The sequence below is a fragment of the Crocodylus siamensis genome, chromosome 1 (assembly GCF_052110815.1).
Source record: "Crocodylus siamensis isolate JL-2025a chromosome 1, ASM5211081v1, whole genome shotgun sequence".
Taxonomy (NCBI): Eukaryota; Metazoa; Chordata; order Crocodylia; family Crocodylidae; genus Crocodylus; species Crocodylus siamensis.
The window spans coordinates 131,471,846-131,491,975 of NC_143395.1; the positions used below are offsets into that span (position 1 = coordinate 131,471,846).

Below are 20,130 nucleotides of genomic sequence, written 5' to 3' on the forward strand. Positions count from 1 at the left end.
AGTAATAGTGCCAAAGTCATTTTACACCATTGTACACTGGTCAGAATGAGCTCAATGAAATCTAATTCTTTTTTTCTACTAGTGAAAATATAAATTGGTACACAGCATACACTTGAAACTGGTAACCTTTTCAACTGCAATGCAATTCCTGTTGCATTTAGCTTCCCCTATACCGCCACCTGGCCAAATGCACTGAAAATGACTTTACAGCTGATTTCTAAAGTTTTCCCCTTATTTTGACCAAATCCATTCTCATCGCTTTATGGTTAGATTTATTACCCATATGCAGCATGCTTCTCACACTCTGAAATATATGGGACAGGGCTTTCACTATGATTAAGTCTGAAGAACAATTTTAAGCCATTAGGACTACAGATCTGAGAAAGCAAATCTTCTAAAATTTGTTTATTGGAATATCCACCCCCATACCCCAAAAAAGGAAATTTAGCATAGTAAAAACATGAAAATCCTCCCACATTTTGTTGATTAAATTATTTCAACTGTCATGGTCATAAAAAGGTGCTGCTTTAGTACTAGAATTTCCTTTTCTTTGTTTATAATTTTCCCCTTTTACTATTTTTTATTATATATATATATATAGGGAGACTGGGGTTAATGGGCTTTTGGCATGACTGAGAAATACCTTAACTGTACTATCAATTTGCCTGATTGATCAGAGAGCTTGATCCAGTCTCTGAAGGGCTGAAGCCCTGAAGCAAAATGCCTGGACAGAGGCACTGAGTTTACAGGAGAGATCACAAAAAGGCTAGACTTTACATTTTTGGTGTAGTGGGCTGTGAAACAACTTTTCTACTGTCTACTTCTCAAACTCATCTAACTTTATCCCAATCATGTAATTGGTCCTTGCCTCTCACATAATTGCTGGACCATCACAACTACAACATCACACTATTTCTCAAATGCAATTTTTGTTCATCTTTAGCCCACCACTGCACACCAGGCCAAGCTGCAAAGTTTGGGAAGGGATAACAAGGTAAATCTAAGGAATATACTCCACATCTGACAATGAATGATCTACCCTGGGTGACCTCAACACTGACAGCAGTCAATCAGAAAGCTGAAGGAATACTTTTCAGCATCTGACCCTATGAAAGATGAAAAGTCACTGTGCTCAACCCATTCCCAGTTTACTATCAGCAAATCCCAGAGGACTGGTTATTTGTTTTGAGCCCAACTTTCATTTTCATTTTTCAGGAACAAAAACTATGTATACAGAGCCACTCTGAATATCAGAAATCTTAAGTAACAGTGAGCCTCTTCCAGAAAGTCAAAACCAGCTCGCGTGGCTTTGTAGTTCTCTAATCAGCTTAGTAAAGGTGACTTGTGAATCTCTTTGGCAGGAAGCAGTTTATAGTACAGTAACTTAGCCCATTGTCTGGGCTTTTTCAGCTCAGCTTCATTACTATTACCATGATAAAGACAAGTGTTTTTTCTACTTCCCTTTTTTCCTCTTCAAGTCTCTACTTGCTCTTGACTTTTTTGAATTTCACTTTGATACTTTGACACCTTGGTTCCTCTCCCAGACAGAATCATTACAGGAGCTCAAATAAACCCTTTGGGGTTGGGGGAAGAGCTGGTGGGGGAAGAAGGGTAAGTGATATAGAGATGTTGTGAAGATCTGCTGAAGGGACTCACCACCTCCCAAGTTCTGGATTGCTCTTCAGGATTTTTTTGCAATTTAGAAAGCCAAGAAAGCAGCATCTGTGGAAAAATATTCAACCCTCAGATACAGCATAAGACAAGAATAACTGAAGTGGACCCCACACAGCAAATATGGGCCCCAGTTTCCCCACCTAACAAGTATCAACATATGATGCTCCACTTTGGCTCTAGTGTGACCTCAAGCACGTTCCCTGAAAACCTGAGAAGACTGGCAAGAGTTTGAAAAATTAAGGCCAAAATTTGTTTTATGGCTTGTTCAAAAGCCTACACCTTTCAGGAGCACAGTGGCTGTTACCAACCTGCTGCTCCTATAGCAATTATGATGCAAGTGTGGGGGATGCTACCTAAGTCACCAAAGCCATTTCTTGGAATTCCTGGCTATTTTTTGGGAATCTCCTATCTAAATAAATCTCTTCTTGGATTAGGAGATCCAGTGACCACGAGCTGCTAGGGCTGCAGTCATAAAATACCCCAGAGAATAATAAAAGTATTCTAGTATATAATAAAAAGGCAAATCCCCAAATCAGACATCACCAAGTTATTCTATAATCCTCTGACATCAAAACAGTGAATCACAACTTAGTCAAAATTCTCAGAGTTGTTATTCCAATGACTGAAAGAGACACTCGTTTACATCAGTACAAAGAAAGGTAGACAGCTGGTAGAATAATGACAGAGCAATATAGCAGTCATCCAGTCTCCAATCCATGTTGAAAGGGAAAATAATATACTAAATATTTACAACCTGTGCTCTAGTGATGTCATAAATCATCTCTGTCCAATGTATCTAAATATACCAGGAACCAGCCTCAACAGAAGCGTTTCCTCGCATCACTCTCTCAAAGATCTGCTTTATTTATGTGGGATATTGCTACATATTAGGGAGTGAGACGGTTATTCTACAGAAAGTACATCTTGTTGCCTTTTATTTTTAACTTATGCCCAATGCCTTTCCCACTTCAAACTGTATCTTTTCTAGGGCCTGACTCTCTTCCCTGTATTCTATACATTTCAACAAAGTTCATTCTGATTTAGTGTTGTGAGATTAGAATCAGGTTTGATGCATTATGAGGTTAAATTATTGTTGCTTAGGACCTCAGTAACTAAGGTTGCAGCATGTGTGACTATAGGTAGTTTCTTGGCCGCTTCAGCAGAATTTATTACTTTATGGGTGTGTCTACCCATTGCCCTATAGCATGCTACGGTGTGCAGTATAGCGATCACACGGGTCTGCACGTGATTGCCAGCTACATCACCATAGTGGCACAATCCCCCAGTATAGTGCACCACTATGGCGACATAGCAGCAAAAACTAACCATGCACCATGCATACAGTGCAGTAACCACCCATACTGCACCATACCAAAAGGAAGTACTAAAGCATGACACCACAGCAACATCGCTGTACAGCAATGTGTAGACGCACCCTGTATTCCTCATAACTTGATCTGAGGAGGTGTAACAAATCACCCCAATTGCAAGTGAAGCCTGGAAATTTTCATGTTAACGCAGTTTTTTTAGAGGTAGACTCTTCCCCACAAAATTTACAGGTACTGCCAGTTTTTCATTAAAAGAAAAAATCTGTGCACCAAGCTGTTAATTCACTAGTATTTTGTCATCCTTTAGAAAAACTCTTTCCACAGTTCATATTACTTTATCACTATAGTCATAAGGAGCCATTTTCCCTATACTTGCTGATTTTAATAAATCAAAACTTTTACATATATAACTCAGTAGAAGCTAGCTGTCTCGGTACACATATATTTAAATAAGGAGTCTGAAGGGGAGAAAAAAATTAAATGGTAAGGAACATTAAATTGTTTTTTGACACACTGTCAAAGGATTCTCAGTTAAAAACAAAACAAAACAAATAAAGGCTTAAACTAGTCCATATGCACATGTTTTTCCTTTATCTGCCATTGATCATATGGGAAATGTCCTTTAATCTAATAAGCAAATTAAGTTTTAACTGGAGATTGCAAAAATGAATTAAACATGTTTCTTTTACTTTTGGATTTTAGAACATCATATGTGAAAGAACACAACAAAATGGAAAACATTTAGATAAAAATTATGCTACTCATACTAATTAGGACAATTTAGTCAGGCCATATATTGTCGTCATCTTTGCCACCTTTCTGCCTTTTCTAAAAGCATCTCTAACACTTATTTGATCTGGCAACCCTCTGGGCCAATTTCTGCTTCCAGCTATGCTGGTATTAAATTGTTAGAATTACTCTGGTTTCAGTAAACTTGAATCAAAGTCTGGTAAAGTAAAAAGCCCACCCCCCAAACAACAACAACAAAACCAAATAAAGGGCAGAAACAAACACATTGTGTAATTAAAGAAAAAGTAGAATTGTTTTATTCTTAACCATAACTTTTAAAGAGAAGTTGTTTACACATACTGTCTATATAAACACACATATACGGTTATCTTAACTACTTTGACAAATTATTAAGGACTTTCTCCTGCAGTTAATAATTTAGGCAATACTCTATTTAGTCTTAGTAGGATTTAATCTCTGCAACCTCATTTTTCTATAGTAGGATATGACTTGGTTATATAACAACAATAGATCACAGGCAGACACTAGGGTTTTGTCTTGTTTTTTAATCTAATGGACCAATTTTTTAGCCTAATGTCTCAAATTATTCTCGGATTGATCCAGCTCCCATTGAAATCAAGAGGGACTCTATTGTAACCTTTTTGGTTGAGTTATCTCATACTGCTTTTCAATGTGTAGACAGAGTATTTAACCAAACAGTACTTCTGAAATACTGAAATATAACAATTTGTTTCTCATTTATATCACCAGTTTGGACTTTTCCCTCCTTATGTTTTCTTGGGGAAACACTAAAAACTTAAAGAGGAAAAAACTATTTAGAATTTCACTTCTCCAATTTTTAATATAGTATAAACCATGAAGATGAATGCCTTTACCAGCTCTGAAACAACTTGATTTTGAAAGAAAGAACTAACACATCTTATGAATATCCCTTATTTTTCAGTGTTGAAGTGTTGTAGTTATTTTGGTCCAAGAAGTATGCAAGAGGCAAAGGGGGCTTTTTTTTGTTGGTGATATCTTTTATTGAATCATCTGTATAGCTAGAAGTGATGCTAAGAAATGAGATTGTGTGTCTGAAAACTTGTCTAACATCTCTCCCAGCTATGCAGTTGATTTGATAAAATATATCAGCAAAAAGCTCCCTTGTTTTCCCCTTACCTTTTTTAACAGATGTCAGGACATGGCAATGTATTTGTACTCACAAGATAAGTAAACATGTACTCTCCATCTTGAAAATAAATGGCTATGTTTATTTCAACAAGTGTACATTCATATAAAAGCATAATTATTTTCATATGAATATTTGATAGGACTCTATGCCTTTAAATTAAACACAGTATGTTAGATTGAGAGAGCACAAATTTAGGGAGGAGAGTGGGGGAAAACTCCTATATATTAAGGATCTAATTTTAAAGGCAACATTAACTGCTCTTGATTTATACCAGTTTAGCATCAATCACTTACATAACCAGTAAAAAATATTTTTTATGTTCTCTTTATCTATCTAAATATGAAAATAAAAGAATGGGAGGAAAAAGGAAAAACATACTACTCCAAAACTAAGGCTCAGATTTAAAGAAACTCCAGGTACTCTAAGTGTTGGTTCCTGGTTTTAACCCTCTTTCAAGCAAATCACAATCTTGGTTTTGTTAGATCCAGAGCAATTACTCTGGGTCTGCAATGAGGTACCAGAGATTAGAATCTGACTAGAAGTTCCCACCATACAAAGCAATTTCAGATTTTACATATGCACAAGGGGACAAGTTATAGTTGCCATGAGAACTGTAACTACAAATTTCCTGGTTTGTGAGAAATTAAAATCTCAACTTTTACTCTGCATTTAATGTAGCTTTTCACACTTGACAAACTGTATTTTCAGCTCAGAGATTCCAAGATGGAATAACTTATTTCCTTTAACATATATGGGGTGGTGTTCTCATTTTTTTAAAAGAAAAACTGTTTAAAAAAGTATATGCCCATATGCATACACACACATCAAACCACACATTTTAACTACAGTACCTTGAGCAGTTCCAAGAACTTCCACCCCCACTTCTTTACCAATATCTCAATGTACCTGAGGCAGCTAATTAAAAAAGGAAGTGGTCAAAGTCATGCTTTTTTGTAAACTTCAAAGGTGATCCCCTCTCCTTCCTCCTCTTTACATTTTACTGTCTGGCTTTCTACCCATCCTGCAGCTGTTAGCAAAGCCTGTGTTTCATGGCGTCAAACCTGCCTCCTCACGGTCCATAAAGTTACAGCAGGGATCGTGATATGCAGGTGTGGAAAAGGGAAAAGTGCAGGATGGGCCCGTTAATGATTTTTCTGGCACCCCATGCTGAGCTGCTGAAGAAAGGCAAGTGACTCTTTGTTTGGAAAGGTATGCTGGGCCATATTACTTCTCCCACAGCAAAGGTGTTGGTTTTTCGCTTTAAGGGCTGTTTACAGAAATGATTCACCTTTAACACAGCTTTTAAAAAATGCTTTGAGGCTTTAATTAGATATGGGAGTTGCATCACACTACTATGAAGACTTTTACTTTCCATTTAACCTCCCATTAGATGATTCAATGATCTTTTCCACCGATGAAAAACAGCCAGTGTCAACTATGCAGACTAACACAGGAAGGGTGACAAAATTAAAAATATTTTTGAGCTAGTTAATACCACAAGCCTTAACCTGGACCCCTAACACACATTTATATTTGGTTGGGGAAGATAAAATAACCCAGGCGTAAAAAGTCTATTTGCTCTGATTCATGAAGTCATCTGAATGTCTACTTAAGCTTATGTAGGTGTACTTAAGTGTGTTCAGAAATAATAATGCTTTCCTGAATCAGATCCCATGTACGTGCAGACTAATTTAGGAATAATTCCAAACAAATCGGAAGGCAAGGAGTTTCAGAAATGGCTGCCTAGAAAGAGTCTTCTAAGGCTAACACTTTCAAAAGTGCTTAATTTAGGATCCCACAAGCCCTTGTAGGTCAAGGTGACTTAGGCTCCTCAGCCCTTGAGAATTCTTCCCCTAACTCTGTGCTAAGTTACTAAAGAAATGGGGACTGAGGTGCACTATACACTTTGGGAACCTCAAAGTCCACTGAATTTGGTGCCAAAGGATTGAAATTTAGGTATTCCTTTTATAAGATTTTTGACTCAGCATCTGTGCTTTACAGATAGGTGATATTTACCGGTCAACATTAGCTTGAACATAAGGCGTGACATGATGTGGGTAGACAGAAAAGGAAGTTGTAATCAACAGAAAATGATTTTTTGAGTTTGAGAAAGTTTAAAAGGGGCTATTGAGATGAACAGGACATCTCATATTTTCTTTTTTTTTCCTTATTATGTTGTCTCAGTCTGGAAGCATATGGGCAGGGATCTATTTATAGTCTCTAAAGTAAGTTTTTTATCTATACCAAATTTTAAATTGCAGTAAGTGAAAACAGCATGGCTGATGCTGTTCAAATCACAAATAAAGTTGCAAGACTTCATTGTGATCTCACTTGGAGCCGCAGGATATATATGCCTTAAAGATCTAACAACAAATTGGGCTGGGGGTGGGAATGGGCAAGGGGAGGGTGGAAGGAGGCTAAGTTCCCCCCACTTGATGGGCTTAGTAGTGACGCAGACATCCCTTCCTCTGCCTCCCCAGCATCCGCTTTCTTCTCCCCATCATGGCTGCTGCAGCCCACCAGTGAGGCCTAGGAGTGGCTTCCAGCTCTGCCATGGCCCCATGCTGTCACTGTACCAAGATCCCAGCCCTGGACGGAGCTCTGGGGAGATGCACAGGCAGGGTGTGCAGATGGGCAGGGAGCTGCTTCTGGGGCCGGGGTGGGAATTGCAGGGTGGTGACAACATGGGGCTGGGATGGAGCAGACTTGTGATCCACTTCTTGCTCACCCCTGCCCACAGTACCAGTGCCTGGGCAGCTGATTGTAGCTCTGACCCAGCCATAGCCCCACACTGTCACAGCCCCACAACCCCACCCTGTGATTCTGGCCTTGCCCACCTGTCCTGTTGCTGAACATTGCAGCCAACATAGGGAGTTTGGGTGAGTTATTGCATGGGGGTGGGGGTGCTGACCTGGCTTATGACAACTCACCAAAACAGCCTGCATGGCCCTCAGGCTCAAATAATTTCCCACTCCTAGTGAAAGGGCTTATTTTTAGTCCCAGGCTTTTTCAGAGGAAAACAGAAAAGGTTGAAAAAAGGGAAAGGATTAAGGGGAACAAACAATTTGGGTTTTTTTGCCCAAATACCAGATGTTTGTAGTTTTTACAATAGTAGTATACAACCCAAGGTGTTAAAGAAATAAAAGTAAATAAATAAAGATGCTCATGGTAGAGCTGGGAAGAAAGCACTTTGGTTCAACAGTGCTGTGGCAGCTTTATCTGTCTCGCTTCATTCTAGTCTGTGATTACAACACAACTCATTTTTCTTTTTTTTATTTCACAGGATATTATAGACAGACTTTAAAACATATAAACTTGGTTTACAGGCTACAAATAAGTATAATTCCTGCCAGGCCAAGACAGCTGCATGAATCAAAGGACTACTAGTGCTTCCAACCCAGATGCTTTTGTTAGCTTATCAGTCATATATAACAAGAAACTCAAGATTTTAAGTCAGCCAAGCACTTCTGTGCCTCCTATCTCTAATTTTAGGGTCTAGATGCTACAGAGACCAGCAGGATTACTCCTAGCAAGTAAAGTTAAGTATGTACCGTCATCTTGGCAAGTTCAGTAGAGCTCTGTTTTGCCTGGATGGGTGTCAGGAGGCACCATGCCTATGTTGTCCAACTAATGGCAATGACCTGTTTCAACACTGTTGCATGACAGACATTATGGGGAGTAGAATTGGAACTGAGGCCTCACTGTACTGCATAAAAATATATAACATGAGATAACTCTTACCCTAATAGGCTGATAATCCCCAGTGCTGTCTCTATGCTGCTGGCAATCCTAAATTCACTTACATTAGAAATGCTGCACTGAAAGTGTTTAAAAAAAAAAACGCTAGACACCATGGGCATGTCTACACAAGATGCTTAACATTGTATTAGCATAGTTTACTGCGAAGTAAGCATGTGCATCCACATGTGCACATGCTTACTTCACAGTAAACTTCCCTAACACTGAGTAAATGTGCTACCTACAAATACAAGTAGCAAATTTACTTGGCATTAGTAATGGCACCGTAGTGCTTGTGTAGATGCCTGACTGGAAGCAAAATCTGTTCCTGGTCAGCCATCCACCAGGGGGTGGGAGATAGCTTCCTGTCCCTGGGAGCTGCCTGCTGCTGAGGCAGGCTCCACCACAGGAGCCTGAGCAGAGACTGTCTGCCTGCCCTGGCAGCAGGGAGCTCCAATCCTTATCTCCCAGACCTCATTCCGCCATGGAGCTGGGCAGAGAACAAACTCCTCGGACCCTGCCCAGCATGCCCGGGTTGAGACAATGTCCCCCTGTCCCAGCACTAGGGAGCTTCTAGCCCCTTACCAGGACAGTTCCCAGCCAGCCCCAGGCTGCATGGGAAAGCAGTGCAGCCTGGAGGTAGCTGGGCACTGTCCTGTATGTGGCTGCACATACAGACTTCCCCATGCAGCCCAAGGCTGGCCAGGACTGTTCCAGTAAGGGGCAGGTCCCAGGCCCATCCCTCTATTGGGTGATTGAAGTATGGGGCTTGGAAAGAGCTGCAGGGGTGCGTAGGTCCTAGCCCCTTGCCCCAATGTGCCAGTGGCACAGCTAGTAGTGAGCTAGCTGTTAGTTGCCCCACCTGTGGATTGAGACAGGGGGCTGGGACCTGCCCCTCCCCTGCAGCTCTTTCCAAGTTTCATAGTTTCATAGTTTGTAGGGTCAGAAGGGACCTGAGGAGATCGTTGATTCCGACCCCCTGCCATGGCAGGAAAGAGTACTGGGGTCAAACGACCCCAGCAAGGTGTACATCCGGCCTCCTCTTAAAGACCCCCAGGGCAGGAGCCAGCACTACTTCTCTTGGAAGCTGATTCCAGATCCTAGCCGCCCTGGCAGTGAAGTAGCATCTCCTGATATTTAACCTAAACCTACCCTCTGCCAGCTTGTGACCGTTATTCCTGGTCACTCCTGGCGGTGCTCGGGGGAACAGGGACTCCCCCAGGGCCTGCTGGTCCCCTCTGACTAGTTTGTAACAGGCCACTAGATCCCCCCTCAGCCTCGTCTTCTGGAGGCTGAACAGGTTCAGGTCCCGTAGCCTCTCCACGTAGGGCCTGCCCTGCTGCCCCCTGATCATGTGAGTGGCCCTCCTCTGGACCTTCTCCATGTTGTCTACATCCCTCTTGAAGTGTGGCACCCAGAACTGGACGCTGTACTCCAGCTGCAGCCTGACCAGTGCCGCATAGAGGGGGAGGATCACCTGCTTGGATCTGCTTGAGATGCATCTATGGATGCATGACAACATACGGTTGGCCTTCCTGACTGCATCCGGACACTGCCGGCCCATGTTCATCTTGGCATCAATGATGACTCCAAGATCCATTTCTGCCTCTGCACTGACGAGAAGGGAGTTCCCCAGCCTGTAGGAATGGTGCTGGTTCTTCCTCCCCAGGTGCATCACCTTGTACTTGTCTGTGTTGAATCCCATCCTGTTCTCATCTGCCCACCCTTGTAACCTGTCTAGGTCCGATTGCAGCCTATTCCTCCCTTCTAGCATACCCACATCCCCCAACATCTTAGTGTCATCAGTGAATTTGAACAGGGTGCTTTTTACCCCCTCATCCAAGTCACTGATGAAGATGTTGAACAGTGTGGGCCTGAGGACCGAGCCCTGGGGAACAATCCCTCCAGGTCGAAAATGACCCATCCACCACCACTCTCTGGGTGCAGCCCTCCAGCCAGTTGGCGACCCATTTGACTGTGTAGGTGTCGATACCACATCCCCCTAGTTTCTTAATGAGAACAGGGTGAGAGATACTGTTGAAGGCCTTCTGAAAGTCCAGGAAGACTATGTCCATTGCTACCCCTGCATCTAAGGATTTGGTGACCCGGTCGTAGAAGGCCACCAGGTTGGTCTGACCCCGATTGGAGAGCCAGGGCCAGGAGCTCCTTGCTGCCAGGGCAGGGGGACATTGTCCCTGTCCCAGCAACAGGCAGACTCCAGGACCAAGAGACAGCTGTCTCCTGGCCCAGTGCTCTCTACTAGCCCCTAGGCTAGCAATCAGGGGAAGCCCCAGTGGCCACAGGAGTGCATTGCAGGACTGCAGAGAACTGGGAGCAAATATGCTCCCTAATCTCTGCATGTGTAGACACCTATCCAAAAGCTCTTACTGAGTGTGTCTACATGTGGTCATTTAATATGGATTAGACCAATTTAAACCACATTAGGGGTGTGTGTCTAGCCATGTGCACCCTTAATGCAGGTTAAAAATGGCAATCTTAGGCTATATGAGCCTAAATTTGATACGTGCCCAAACCAAGTATCAAACGTAAGCAGGATTAGTTGATGCAGATTAATGCATGTGTAGACATGCTGATGAGCATTAATGCAGGGACTTTAGCTCTGGGTCTCCCCAGCCACTGTGGGGCCGAACGGAGCCAAGCCCCAGGGCTTTTGGCTGGCTGCCTCTCCTCAGCCTTCAGCCATTCTGTACCTTGGGATGCCTGCACAGGGAGCCTAAGGGAGCCATGCTGCCTGCAGCAGTGCACCAGGCCCCATGTGCCCCCCTGGGCAGGACCCAGGCCATGGGTGACTGGTGCCTCCAGGCCTGGGGAGGCACCAGATCACTGATAGGGGGGGTCCCCCAGCAGCCAATCGCCAACGTGGGGGCGAGTCCCGCAGCAGCCAATTGCTGAGCCAGTGCAGGAACCGGAATTACACTTCTGGTTCTGCAATTGGTGCTTCTAGGGAGTGCACAGCCAATCTCAGGAGGTGCATGTGCGCGTGTACTCGCGTATATCCCCTATGCATTGCCAAATGATCCAGGCAGCCTCTGCCCATCCTGTCCCCTAGCTAAAGCTGCTCCTTGGTCACAGGTGAGTGTAGCAAAGGGCTGCAGCCTCCTGCATCCCTTGCCCAGCCTGAGATTCCCACTAGGGCTGCTGGCCACACTCTATGGCAGCAGGGCCAACAACTGCTCCCTGCTGCTCCTCACCCACAGCCCTCTCTCTTTAAAGGCACTGTAGTGAAGCACCTCTGCTGCACAGCTCCCCATCCCTGGCCATTCCCCTTCCTGGGTGCTGCTGCCAGCTCTCCAGGGCCAGCATCACAAGGGCAGCTGTGCAGGGGCCCCAAAAGCCAGTGCAGGCACTATTTCAAGCACGTCCTCCCCATCCAAACCCAGCTCCACCTACACGCCCATGCCCATCCCGGGTGCTCAGGCTCCCAGCCAGACCCGTTGGACCTGGGCTGCTCCACAACCCTGCTGTTGCCTGGAGGGTTACCTGTCACAGCAATACATGTTCCTGCCCCCTGCTACCAAGGAGAACATCACCTCTGGCATCAAAACCTTCCTTGGCATGTGACAGGCCTGTGCCTGACCTGCTACAGGGGCATGGGCTGCTCAATAAATTTCTGAACTGTGTCCTTCCTGCTTGCATACTGTGGGTGGGGGTGGGGGGAGGGGGAGAACCTGGGGCCAGGGGAGTGCAGGTGGGCCAAGCAGAGAGTGGGGTAGGGACTGGGCCAGGGACAGAGGTGGGGACTGGGAGCACAGAGGGCCCTCCCCAGTGTGGGACTTACCACATTTCTGGGGCTGGCAAGGCTGGTGGCTTGGTGGGGACCTCCCTGTCAGCAAGGGCAATCAGCTGTGCCCATGGTCCACAACCCATAGTGTGTGGCTGCCTCACCCTCAGCCCAGCCCCACAGCCTGCCATGAGGAGTGGCTGGCCACACTACCACCAGCTGTCCGCTCCTCCCCAGGGGGAGGCTGGCCAGGTGGAGCCAGGGGACTGAGCTCAGCAGGCACACTAGGACCAGCTGGAGGCCCTGGAGCAGTGCCACATAGAGCTGCTCCAGCAGCAACTGGCCAGCCAGGGCTGGTCAGTGGTGCCCATGTCCAGGCCCTCCCACTCCTGGCCGCTGGCCCCAGCCCCACAGGAGGCCCTCTGTTGCCTCCTGCTTGCAGGGGCCCCTAGCATTTGCTGCAGCTCCTGGACCCATGGGGGAACTGTCTGTGGCCAGGGTGCTGGCTGCCTATTACTGTTCTCTGTGCCCCACTGCACAGCTCCCATTCTGAAACTCAGACAGAGACTCAGCCTCTTGTACATAGTTTTCAGTTTAGGAGGAGGCTTTTTTATTGTTGGTGGGTGGGGAGGGTGATGGAGGTCTGTGTGTTGGGGAGGGAAGGGAGAGGGGACTCTGTTGGTTGAGTGGGGAGGGATGGGGTGAGGGATATGAGAGGAATAAAAGTTTTCATTGCAACCATGTGCATGTCCTGACAGTGGTGCTGGGGGGGTGGGTAGGGGGTAGTCGGTGTGTGGGCAGCAGGGCAGGTGGGTACTGACAGAGATAGACAGATGCACCTTCATGTCCCATTCCTGCACCACAATGTTTTGTCACAAGTCCTGAGTGGTGCAGCAGCTCCAAAGGTGCTGGGACTGGTGGGACAGGAGGGCAATGGCAGCTGTGGCGGGACACCCTGGAGCCTGTGGCTGCCGTGGCTGGCAACAGCAGCAGCAGGACAGCAGCTGAGCAGCAGCAGGGGCCATAGAAACCATGTACGAATCATCCAGCAGGTGGGGGTGTCGGGTGATATAGGTGGCCATGCACCAGGTGTGTGGAATGGCAGTGGGCAAGCAGGACAACTGTGGCAGCCCTGAGAAGTTCAGGAGTCTGTCCCTGGTTGCCAGGGCCAAGAGCTAGGGCAGGCAGGGCTGGGAAGTGCTGCTGTGACAGGGGCACAGCAGGCACATGCTGCCTGTCTCTGCCACACCGCTGCTGTGACACAGGAAGTGTCAGCCCAGAGGTCGTACTGCAGAGGGTGTGCTTTTAAGATGGCTACTAAGTGCTGGCAGCTTTAGCATGACTGCTAAGAGCTTGCAGCCTGTGTCTGGAGGCCTGAGCTCCCCACACTGGCCACAGGGGCACATGGCAGGTCTGAACTGACCTGGAACTAAAGTTAGTCCCAAGTCTCACCACATGTAGACACCTACCAAAACCTACTTAATCCACATTAGTTTATCATGCATTAAATTTAAGACCACTTAAAATCATGGGTAGACATGTTCACTGTGCAAAGTTTACTGCACAGTTAATCTAAGTTGGAGTAAATGCATGTATAGATGCAACCCCTGAAAGTATCTGCCAGACTGGCTGTAATGGGTGAAAAACACAGTTTGGTCCTGTCTACACTTACAGTTAAATTATATTCAGCACCAGGTCAGCAGCACTTATTGTTGATGACAGGCAATTACACCAGATACATTTCTTTAGGAGAATGATGCATATAGCATATAAACATTTCTGTATGATCACAGATTAGCTCCTGACAATAGAAATCTGTAGGGAAAAAAGAAAACTAAGCTAGCTGCCTTTGCTCACATAGGGAGACCTCCTGCCATCTTTTTTCCAACTATAGCTGCATGGACTCTCCTTCAATCCTCTTGCCTGGTTCTACAGCAAATATTACTCATCCCAGAACTCTACAGAAGTGGGTCTGTGCCCAAAGAAAAAAGCAAAAATGTACAGAATGTATTTTGAGTGCTGGAGCATGAAACAGGAGGAGAAACTGGAAGAGCAGACACAGTGATGGAAAATGTTGGCTTTAATATATTCTTGTTGAGAAATATCCCAAGCTGGCTTCTCAGCTGTCAGAAGAAAGAGTAAAATGATCGCGTGAATAATTGCCTATGCCAGTCCCCTTGACCGCCAGACAAAGCTTTATTTACCCGTCCTGCAGCCATGTGTAAGGATTCCCCTTTTCTGTTTGACTGGCTACATTTTAACAGTGAAGCGTGAGAAACAAAATCTACTTTTAAACCCAACAAATATCAGCAAACTTTTTGTCAGACTTACAGGGCATCTAATTACAGTGACTGGCTATACTCAATCGTGTCTGTAATACACAAAAATGTTTTCCCAAATCCACTAATTCCTCAGGAAAAATTGCTACATTAGAAGCTCTTTGGGAAGGGAATTTTTGCTCTTTTGTGTTTTGATAGCACCTGAGCTTCACTAGATGCTATCACAGTCACTATAATAAGTAAGTTTTAGTAACTGAAAAGGAGAGAAAGAAAGGTCTAGTGCTTAGCCCATTAGCACGGGTCATAAGAGACCTGATTTCAGTTTCCTACTATATCACAAGCTCCCTGCGTGACCCTTGGGCATGTCACTTAATTTCTCTGTACTGCCATTCCCATGTATAATAAAGAAATTACAGCCTATCCCTAACCCGCAAGGGACCTGTGGAGGAAAAATGCAGTAAGGGTTTTGAGCATCTCACAATCTATAAGTTCCTATTCAATTCGTAATTTTGTGGATTTTATAGAAATCATGAAATTGGACATTGTCTGCAAAATCAGGCAATGCCTGTGAAATTCACAGCAACAACAAAATTACTAAAAATAAAATGCTCATGGCTGCTGCTGCCCAGCCACACAGCCTGCCAGAAGGCGGGGGGCCACCAGCATAAGGGGAGCAACCAAGATGACAGCAGCTCCTGCTTCTCACTGCTGATTGGCTGACAGGGCTGCATGTTATGCAGCCTCACTCCTCTTGGCTAATCAGTGGTGATGGGCAGGGCTGCATAACAGGTAGTCCTCTTGGCAAATCAGCTCAAGAAGTGGGGCCATTAGGAACCCTTGGCCAATCAGAGCTGTGGGGGAACCCTGCCACAATAAGTTCATGAAAGTGGCAGCAGGCACTGTGATCTGCCCGCAAAATTGGCTGCCTGTCTCCTTGATTTGGGCAGGTCCCTTGGCAAAACTTGCCAACTGCAGCCTTGACCTCACCATGATCTGCTGGCTGGGGAATTGGCTCCATGGTAGGACCCAGAGGGTGGTGGTTGACGGAAGTCAATCGTCTTGGTGCGTGGTCACCAGTGGGGTCCCTCAAGGCTCTGTCCTAGGGCCTATACCGTTTAACATTTTCATCAGTGATGTAGACGTTGGTATCAGAAGCGGACTGGCCAAGTTTGCCGATGACACCAAACTCTGGGGTAAAGCATCCACACCTGAGGACAGGAGGGCAATCCAGGTGGATTTTGACAGGCTCAGCAAATGGGCAGATGAGAACCTGATGGTGTTCAACACCGAAAAATGCAAGCTTCTCCACCTTGGGAGGAAAAACCTGCACCATGCTTATAGGCTCACTAGTGCTACGCTGGCTAGCATTACAGACGAAAGGGACTTGGGGGTCATGATTGACCACAAGATGAACATGAGCCTTCAATGTGATGCTGCAGCTAGTAAAGCAAGCAAAACATTGGCTTGCATCCGTAGATGTTTCTCCAGCAAATTCCGGGACGCCATTCTCCCCTTGTACTCAACCTTGGTGAGGCCGCAGCTGGAGTACTGTGTCCAGTTTTGGGGTCCACAATTCAAAAAGGATGTGGAGAAGCTTGAGAGGGTGCAGAGGAGAGCCACAAGCATGGTCAGAGGTCAGGAAAACAGACCTTACGATGATAGGCTCAGAACCATGGGACTCTTCAGCCTGGAAAAGCACAGGCTCAGGGACCACCTATAAGTTTATCAGGGGTGCTGATCAAGATCTGGGGGAATGACTGTTCACTGGAGCGCCCCAAGGGATGACAAGTTCAAATGGTCACAAACTCTGCCGTGACCATTTCAGGCTGGACATAAGGAAGACTTTCTTTACTGTCTGAGCCCCCAAGGTTTGGAATAGACCACCGCCAGAGGTGGTTCAAGCACCTACTTTGAACACCTTCAAGACACATTTGGATGCTCATCTTGCTGGGATCCTATGATCCCTGCTGATTTCCTGCCCCTGAGCAGGGGGCTGGACTCAACGATCCTCTGGGGTCCGTTCCATCCTGAATGTCTATGAAATCTAACAAGCTATCATAAGGGAGGCCACAAAAATGCATAAAATAGGCCAACCAAAATGAGAACCACTTAACAGAATTCCTACATGCCATGTAGAGTTCCTTAGAACAGCGGTGCTCAACGGGCAAGTGGTGGCACTGTTAATTGCTGTAGCTTTCGGAGCCACAGCAATTAACACTGCCACCATTCTGGACTGAGGCCTTTGCAGGCCAGATGACACAGTCCCATTTGTAGAGCCAGGCTGGTGCATGGATTGCACTTGCAGACCAAGCTTGCATGCTGACCCCGTGCGGGATCTGGCCTATGGACTGACCCTGCTTGCAGGATCTGGCCTGTGGACTGGTCCCACGCTAGTCAGCCAGCCCCTGGGGCTGGAAGGTTGAATGCCAGGGCCTAGAAGGATGATTCTTTATTCCACTAAGAAATTCTATTGTAGGGAGCTCAGGTCTCTCAAATGTTATAGTTTCCCAGAGTAGTTTCTAAAAAAAAAAAAAACCCACACATTGATTTTCATCCCTGTTAAGTCCTATAGGACAATTTCATAACAAAACATTCATATTTATACAAAAGGATCTTTGCAACAGAATATCAGATTCCATTTCTGACAATTCTCTCATTTTATAATATTTAATGCAGTTATTATTCTATTATAAAATGGGCCAGCTAAAAAGTTTCAACTCTGTCTACATGTGACAGATTGCAAAGGGCAGAATCCTATTTCACTTCATGGGTTTCAGTGGCAGTTATCCAGCCATGTAAATGCCACTTTTGGCACTTCTGGGTAGTTTTCAATTCAACAAATGATGGACCTAAACTAACCAGGCCACTGGAATGGCCATTAATCTTCATACAAAAAGGTTATGTCTTATCATGATGATGATGAATACAATTTTCTTCTGGACAAACAAATACAAATTTAGTTTCTGCAATGCAACAGATTTCAGTCCTTTAGGGGCCATTTGTCCTACATGCTAGAACGTAAAGACAATTCACCAATAGCAATTTGTCAGAAACCTACTTTATTTTCTCTCTGTCTTGAGTTAAATACATCCAACAGAACCATTCATCTTAACGCTTACGCCCTGATGCACCCAGTGGGTGGGCAGAGCCCTGAGCTCATCTAGAAATTAGTAAAATGGGGTACTTCTTTAGCACTGGAGTCTGCTAGCATGGAGCTGCTTGAAGGATCAAAGGTTTCCCCCACAATTCCAGCAGTTTGCTCTGCTGTGGGCAGGTGGGCAGATATGGGGCCAGAGCCATGCACTGCAGCCTGGCTCAACCCTTCCTCTCCTCCCATGCTCCCAGAACCAGTGAGAGGGGCTCTGGGGTTGATCCCTGGTAAGGCCCCCCGTGCCCCAGGAGCAGCATTAGTGGCAGGGGTCACCCGTGCTCCCTCAGGTACATAGCAGGGATGGGGAAGGGGCTGACAATGGAAAGGGCAAGACATGGCAGGGTTCAGATGTGTCCTGGCAGCCCTCACCTGGCACCAACTAGAGCAGTGTTCTTAATTTTTTTTAGCCTCTAAGCATTCCCTCCATATTTGTTTTGAATTTAGATTGTAGCTCAGTGATTCTTAACTGGGGTTATACAAAATTCAAAAAAGTTATGGAGGGGACCTTTGAGATGGTCAAAGAGAAACACTGCCTTAAGCAGTCTTGCAGAAGAGGAATTTTAGGAGGAGCTAAAATCATGGACAAGGCTCTGCGGATGAGCTCAGGGAAAGGAGAACTACATGTATGGAGGCATAAAGTACAGTAGTGTAGGGATGCAGACTGTGCCACTCTATTGTGCCCCACCTCCAGGAGCACAGGCAGGGGCAGGGGCAGAAATTAAAATCCACAGGAGGGAGGGGGAGTCCTAAGCCCTAGTCTGCTGATATAGCCAGAGCAATAGGGAGAGTGGCAGCTGGATGCGAGCCTGGAGGCTGCAAATTAACCATTCCCAGCCTGCAGGCCACAAGTTGGCCAGCCCTGGACTGAAACATGTGTGCATCCAGAGGATCTGAGGCTAATAAACAAGTCAAAACAGGATGCTATGAAAGCACAAACATAAGCTTGACTGCCCAGGTGGAAAGAAAAGATGAATTTCAGTATAATGCAACACTGGAAAACAAGCAATCTATGCACTACTTGTCTCCATCAGCAGAAATAACAGGCACATGTTTATTTTAATGTCACTAAGTGAAGTTCATTTTTTCTCTACAGAGCCTGGGCAAGACCTTGCTGCCATGTATCTGAAATAATTAGTAGTGCTGATGGTAAACACAAGGCCAGGAGCGGACTTTCTTGTTGCATGTCATGCATATACAAACAGAGAGTAATTGAAGCTAGAAACCCTACTTTGAACGATTTGGACATGTTTTCATTAAACACGCACACAACTAGCCAAAAACCCCATCAACCAGGTAAAATGTTGGTGATCATTCAGTTACAGAAGAAAGTAGAAGAAAAACAAGTGCCCGTTTGTGCATTTGTGTTAGGAGGAGCAGACGGAAGTTAGAATTACCTTGCAGTTTAGTCTGTATGATTTGTCATAGCAAAAAATCACAGCTCCTGAGGGCTTTCAAGCTAGGACTCATGAGTGCTAATAGCCAGAAGTTATACCTGCTGTGATTCTATTAAAGTAAAGGGAATCATACTGGGGATGAATTTGGCCTTTATCCCCAATATTCAGCCTTGGCTTGCTGAACAAGCAAGCTGAGAAATTTAGCTTAATGGATGCAGGATGGCTGTGGTTTTCTCACTTACCTTAGGAAATATTTGCTCAGTTTCTTCTTGGGGCTTCATATGTTTGCTTGGATGATGAATTGGAGGTTGGCGGGATGCTGATCCCAGTACAGCTTCTGGGTTCTGTAAGAGGATGAAAGCAAACTAAGTCAAGGGCACATGTTCTTCATGGTGCATGAAGGATAAGTCCCCAACTGATTTATTTCATTACAGATTTGTATATGAAACCACTTCTGTGCTATTTTGAACTATGCCTTCAAGTGGAAAAGTATACATAACTATAACAAACAGAATCACTGATGTAGAGATCTTTATCAGTTCCTTACTTGGGCATAACTCATGTGCCATAAAGAAATATAATATTGAAGAGGGCCATGGCCCTACTCTTGTATTTTTAACTCAGCTACATGTTTTATTAACATTGTGATGGATCCCAATTTCATTTGCAGCAGCATAAATACAATATTATTATATTAACATAACTGGAATTGCTTCAAGTTGACTCCAATATAACACTGAGAGCATATACTGTCCTAAGTTGATACAGTTATTTAAACATACAAAAAGTCCTATGCATTTTCTCCAACTGTTTAGGAAATTACACCGGTTCTTTATAGTTTTAATACAAGACATAGACATGAGGCATATTATAAGATTTAATTTTAGTCTCAGGCAGATGTTC

General features: G+C 45.0%; 1 protein-coding gene across 5 annotated transcripts in view; it reads right to left on the reverse strand.

Moving 5' to 3' along the window:
• Positions 1–20,130, reverse strand: part of LOC149873331 (uncharacterized) — a 95,193-nt gene that overhangs the window by 12,834 nt on the left and 62,229 nt on the right. For all 5 annotated transcript variants that reach the window (XM_090042773.1, XM_090042788.1, XM_090042780.1 and 2 more), the window contains 2 exons: positions 19,470–19,571; positions 1,657–1,722 (listed from right to left, as the gene is read on the reverse strand). In XM_090042773.1, the coding sequence (XP_089898899.1) occupies positions 1,657–1,722; positions 19,470–19,571 (168 nt within the window). The remainder of the gene's footprint in view (positions 1–1,656; positions 1,723–19,469; positions 19,572–20,130) is intronic.